The sequence below is a fragment of the Labrus bergylta genome, chromosome 22 (assembly GCF_963930695.1).
Source record: "Labrus bergylta chromosome 22, fLabBer1.1, whole genome shotgun sequence".
Taxonomy (NCBI): domain Eukaryota; kingdom Metazoa; phylum Chordata; class Actinopteri; order Labriformes; family Labridae; genus Labrus; species Labrus bergylta.
In genome coordinates, this window is record NC_089216.1 from 16,716,407 (window position 1) to 16,722,406 (window position 6,000).

Below are 6,000 nucleotides of genomic sequence, written 5' to 3' on the forward strand. Positions count from 1 at the left end.
AAAAAAACATCATTCATACCTCTGTGAAAAAAAAACGACACACATAACCATATCGGAAAAAAACTTTAAATATGCGTATTCACGCACACATACATATACACACTTCATATCTTCCTGGTAGTTCCTCAGGTCCTTTGTCTCATTGGTTCCTCTGGATCGTTTCTGATGACGCCTGCTGCTGTAGACTCTCCTGACTCCAACTGATTTAGCTTTTAATATCAGTTTATTATTATTATTCAAATAAAGACTATAGTCCTGCTCTTTTTGTAAAGTGTCTTGTGGTAATACATCACTGCTATATAAATAAAGATCGATTGATTGATACATTTATACCATATATATCCTTCAAACATTCATACATGAACCTTAAAATGAGAACTGGATAGAAGTGTTTTCAGTCTTCAATGAAATGAAATCAGACCTCGTCTGTTTCTCCTTCTATTGTTTGAAATGTTGACTTTCCTTCTCTGAAGGTTTTCCTGCATCAGTGAGAACAAAGCTCAAACCAGCTTCAGGAGACAAACAGCGAGTCTGATGGGTCTATTTGAAGACTCGTACTCTCCACTCTATTAACAATAAAAGCATCCAAATATAGAATCCAGATTAGTCAGTGTTGGTCATTTATTTTCATCCCCTCTATAAATAAATGAAAGTTAACCAAAGTTCAAGAAAAAGAAATGAAAGGCAAGAACAGAATCACATTTTATTGAAGTGTCAGTCATCTGTGGCTGAAAGCATTCACACAGTGTGATGAACATGAGACGTTACACAGACACATGATCAGGTCTCTCTCCACGATCTAATAACTAACATTTGAGGACAAAGAAGAAGACGGCGCACACACAGTCAGATTATAAAGTAAGGCAGTCGTTAACGTTAACTTGAGATGGAGACAAAAAGACCACTTCACGATAAAGTGTGGAATGTGAGAACGTTTATCGAGCGTGAGGAAGGAGTTAAAATCATCATCATACCTTTCACTGAAAATATACACGTTGTAGATTAAGTAAATATATTTATATATCTTCTATAGATTCAGTACTCTAGTCCAGAGAGGCAAGAGAGATTCAAATGTTCTGGGGATCTTTTTTCTAAGGAGGATTTTTTCTTTTGCTTTCGACTTAAAAGTGACCTTCCTGGGGCGCTGGTGGTGCATTGGTGGATGCTGTGGTCTTCCAGGCAGGCGGCCTGGGTTCGAGTCCGGCCTGTGCCCCCCCCCCCCCCTTCACTGATAACGAGGAATATGATCATGGGAAACTTCCCCCCTGCCTGGACGTGGATATGATTTTTTAACGTCTTAGAAACTGAATCACCAGTAGATGTTTTCGTCTCTCTTGCCTCTGAGGGCGCTCATATTTCAGTTTAGGTCTGCTGTGTGATCACAGGAAGTAGCAGCGTTCTCAGTGAAAAGAGGAAATGATGTCATCCAGCTACAGTATAAATGTCTCTCTGCTCCAAACTCACGACAACGATTCGATTATTTTCAGACAGTTTTCTTCAAAACAGCAACGCCATGTTGGACTCCAGCTGAGGATCAGAAGCCCGACTCTCCTGCTGTTCCGCTGAACTCAGCACGTTTGTTGGGTTTAGTTTTCAGACATCTTTCGGATCATGTAGTTGAGGATTCCTCCGTTGTGGAAATACGCCAGCTCCACATCCGTGTCGAATCTCATCCTCACCTGGAATGTTTTCCCTGTGTCGAGCTGTGAGAGCACACACACACACACACACACACACACACACACACACACACACACACACACACACACAGAGAGAGAGAAACCTTCAGGTGTCATATCAGATTACAAAACGATGATTAACAGCGTCATTAACGTACCTTGACGTCGACGATCATGCGCGGCGTGAGCGGCTCGGGGATGATGATGGTGTAGCGCTCTCGTCCCGTCAGGCCCAGGCTGTCAGCCGTGTCTCCGGTTAGATACTCCAGAGGAATCACTCCCATCCCTACCAGGTTACTGCGATGGATCCGCTCGTAGCTCTCTGCTATAACGGCCTTAATACCCTAAAGGCAACAACAGAACACCACATGCTTCAGTCTCTCACTCGTCGCTTTCTCATCCTTACCGGAGTTATTTTTTTTACCTTTGCCCTCTCTGATACGACAGCTGAGGAAAGACAGGAGATGTTGGGGAAAAGAGAGTTTTGGGATTATATGCACCAAATGGTCGCAGGTCGGAGTCAGATCATCGACTGATGTGACAGAGACTTTGTGTTTTTATACATGGAGCTGGACGGATGCTTTGTGCGTTTCTTTGTGCCAGCCTCCACCATCGGAGTCCACACCCACCGCCGTCCTTCATGCATTCATGCACGACCTGCTCCGACCTCCACCTCAGGGTGGAACAAGAGGAATACGAAGGAGAAATCCTTCCTCCCTGCATCTTTTCCCATCTCCCCCTAACTCAATTTTCTTAGCAATGAGTGGCGCTGCTGGCGCGCTCTGGAGATGGATCGTGGTGCGTGATGTGGAAACGGGAGCACTGACAAGACTGATGTACCACAGCGAACATGGACTACAGTATGTGGAAATGGGGAGTAAGGAAAATGAAATATCATAATGTGACGGCTTACAAGCTGCTCGTCTTGCAAAGAAGGAAAGACCGGACCAAAGCAGGAAACATCTGATCCTCAGGGGGAGTAAGATAGTTTCTGCAGATTGTCCATCATGAGTGATGTTCATCGAGGTGGAAGAAACTAGTGAGTGCAGAAGAAGTGTTCACAAACTCCAGAGAAAAGTACTCTCTATCAAAATCTTCTCAGTCAAAACAAACAGACACGATTGTGATTCTTGCTTTATATAATCTACCGCTCATGATAACCATGAAGAGTCTCCTCACCAGTAGAAACGGACCCTTTGCTGCCCAGTCTCTGGAGCTGCCCGAGCCGTACTCTTTCCCCGCAAGAACCAGCAGAGGGACTCCGGACTGCTGATACCGCTCGGCAGCATCGAACACATCCAGCTGCACACAAAGACGGAAACATGCGAGACATCGTTAGCCTCTGAGCTGAGCGCTCTCCACGGAGTGTAAACATAATCAGAGAAGGAGAGAGGGGGTCGTGTGCTGACCGTGTCTCCGCTGGGCAGGTGGATGGTTTGAGGCGCCTGCTTGTTGAGGAACTTGTTGAACAGGCGGATGTTTGCAAATGTCCCTCTGGCCATGACGGCGTCGTTTCCTCGCCGTGAGCCGTACGAGTTGTAGTCCCGAGGGGTCAAACTGTCAAAACAAGACAACGATGAAGCAGAAAGCATGAGAATACTGCAGGTTGAACTCTGCAGGTTACAGCTTGACACAGAAAACCAAAAGTGATTTCCTGTCCTGGACACCATAAATACCCATTATAGATAAATACATCCAAATAAGGTGGAGCTGAGTTCATGACTGAAGTGAAATGACTGACCAATCACAGCAGATTGTTTAGTAAAACTGTCTCAAAGTCTCCAAAACTGACATGTCTGGGTCTTCCAGTTTATTTGAAGCTCTTGTGACTCGTTCTAAATTAACTGAGAGAGAAAATCTTCAGGTATAAAATGGTGTTAGCACCCTCTGCTGGTGAGGTAGCGCGCTGCAGAGCTGTTCCTGGCGATGTTTCCTGCAGGAGAGATGTGGTCGGTGGTGACCGAGTCGCCCAGGTTCAGCAGCACGAAGGCGTCCTGTATGGATTTAGGAGGATGGAGCTGCCTGGTCTGAAACAAAGAGGACATAAACACCAGTCAGAGTTTCTGAAAGTGGAAATCTGGATCGTTGTTGTATTTAAAATAAGATGAGATGTGTAGATTTGTTTTTGTTTTTTACCAAACCATCGAAGAAAGGTGGAGACTTGATGTAGGTGGAATTGGAGTCCCAGGTGTAGAGTTTATCAGACGGAGCGACCAGAGAGTTCCAGCGTTCGTTCACTTTCTGCAACAACAAAAATATACACGGTCAGAACACACATGACCTCCACGACCCCTTGCAGGAATACTTCTTCACAACACACCTCTATCTTCTCGTAGACTTCTTTAAACATGGACGGGATGACGAAGGTCCTCTCCACGGCCTGGATCTCCTCTCGTGTGGGCCAGATGTCCCTCAGGAAAATCTCTTTGCCCTCAGAGTTAACGGCTTCAGAGGAAACAGAAGACGAGAGGGTCGAGTTAATCAGGGGTGAGACGTCCTCAGGACGATGTCATCTCTGTTCCTTTCATTATGAATCCTTCTGCTCATCTCCTTCATGAATGTTTGTAGTTCAGATAAAATTAACTAAACCTTTTTTTTTTTTTTTTTAATTGTGAAGATGCAGAGATTAACATGGCTTAAATCAAACAGTTAAGGATCAAAGAATAAACCTGCCATACTCAGGGGTAAAGACAGCTTGTGTCTGATCCGAGTCTTTTTTATATTTCTGAGAGATTTTTTTTATAAAGGTCGAGTTTGTTCGATTACATCACAACCGCTCATTAAACTCCAAAGACACACCGCTCCATTATCAAATCTTCAAGTGCCTGAGGGCTCAGATGTGAACTTTCTGCAGGTCCTGGTAGCCTAGTGGTTAGTGCTTGCACCCTGAGGTGCTCAAAGTGGACGGCCCAGGTTTGAATCTGATCTGTGGCTCTTTTCCCGCATGTCGTTCCACTCTCTCTCTCTCTCATCCTGATTTCTAGCTCTACTAACTGTCTGATCTCTGAGTAAAAAAAAAAAGAAACATTATCTGTGAGTCTGCATATGTAAGGATTCTCCTTTTGGAAGTATCCAGAGCATGGCTCAAAAATATATCGTTATAACATGTGTGCATGTGCAGTAGTCTCATCACAGGACGTTGGTTGGCGTCATGCTTCTACTTTTCTGTCATTTAATACAAACAGAAAGTTCTCGTTTTCCGCGAATAATTCAAACTAAAAGTCTGACATCACCGTCAGTGACAGAGACAGTGTGAGAACTTCATGAGAACTCTCTCTCGTCATCTGTGATCTATCTGCTGATTTACGTCTGGACACAGAATCACCGTTTCATCAGTGAGAGAGAGAAGCTCTTCGTCTTTGTGTCTCACTTCTCACCAATGGGCTCTTTGTCAAAGTCTATCCTGACGGTGCCGGCGATGGCGTAGGCGATGACGAGCGGAGGAGAAGCTAGGTAGTTTGCTCTGGTGTTTGGATGAACTCTGCCTTCAAAGTTTCTGTTTCCTGAGAGGATTCCTGCTGCGACCAGATCGCCCTGAAACACAAGAAACACATCTAAACACCACCGAGGAAGAAACACCAGACTCATGATTCTTCAGGTCTAATGTTTACGTCTAAAGCTTGACATAGGAAAGGAAGGGAAGAGGAGGAAGAAGAGCTGATGAAGGGGAGACATGTAAGATCAGCTGGTTGGTACCTGTGTTATTGCCTCCACCACCGGCTCTGGGAGCGGCCCGCTGTTTCCTATACACGTCATGCAGCCGTAGCCGACCACCTCAAAGCTAACAGGAGACACAGACAGAACATTGTTTACAGTATCTTATCGTAGTGTCTTCCCTGCTGGACTGTGATGACTGTGAATACTGATGTTTTCTACCCAGCAGACATTCAGTAAACGTGCCGAAGTCGCCCTCGGTCCCTTGAAATAATCCTTCAGTTCGTCAAGGGTTCTCAAGGAAACTCTGAAGTATGCTGAAGTAAAAACTATGCTGCACTATATTTGTAGCTTTTCCACTAGTTTAAAGTCAGGGATTAACTGTATCTCATAGTTCCATCCATCTTCGGGTCAAGGTGGCAAGAGGCCTTCTCACCAGCAACGTTTTCCAGCTCCTCCTGGGGGATCCTGAGGCGTTCCCAGGCCAGATGGAATATGTTTAATCCCTCCAGCAAGCTCTGGGTCTACCCCGAGATCCACTCTCAGTTGGGCGTGCCCGGAAAACCTCCAAAGGGAGGCGTCCAGGAGACATCCTAATCAGATGCCTGAACCACCTCAACTTTCTCCTTTTGATGTTGAAGGAGTAGCGGTTCTACTCCGAACTCCT

General features: G+C 45.2%; 1 protein-coding gene across 1 annotated transcript in view; it reads right to left on the reverse strand.

The window, feature by feature from the left end:
* Positions 1-689: 689 nt before the first annotated feature.
* aco1 (aconitase 1, soluble) overlaps positions 690-6,000 on the reverse strand; it is a gene marked incomplete in the record, with an annotated part of 13,228 nt that continues 7,917 nt past the window's right edge. The window contains 9 exon segments of the mRNA XM_065950850.1: positions 690-1,703; positions 1,838-2,023; positions 2,859-2,981; positions 3,089-3,236; positions 3,564-3,706; positions 3,816-3,920; positions 4,000-4,124; positions 5,057-5,213; positions 5,376-5,460. Of these exon segments, the coding sequence (XP_065806922.1) occupies positions 1,587-1,703; positions 1,838-2,023; positions 2,859-2,981; positions 3,089-3,236; positions 3,564-3,706; positions 3,816-3,920; positions 4,000-4,124; positions 5,057-5,213; positions 5,376-5,460 (1,189 nt within the window).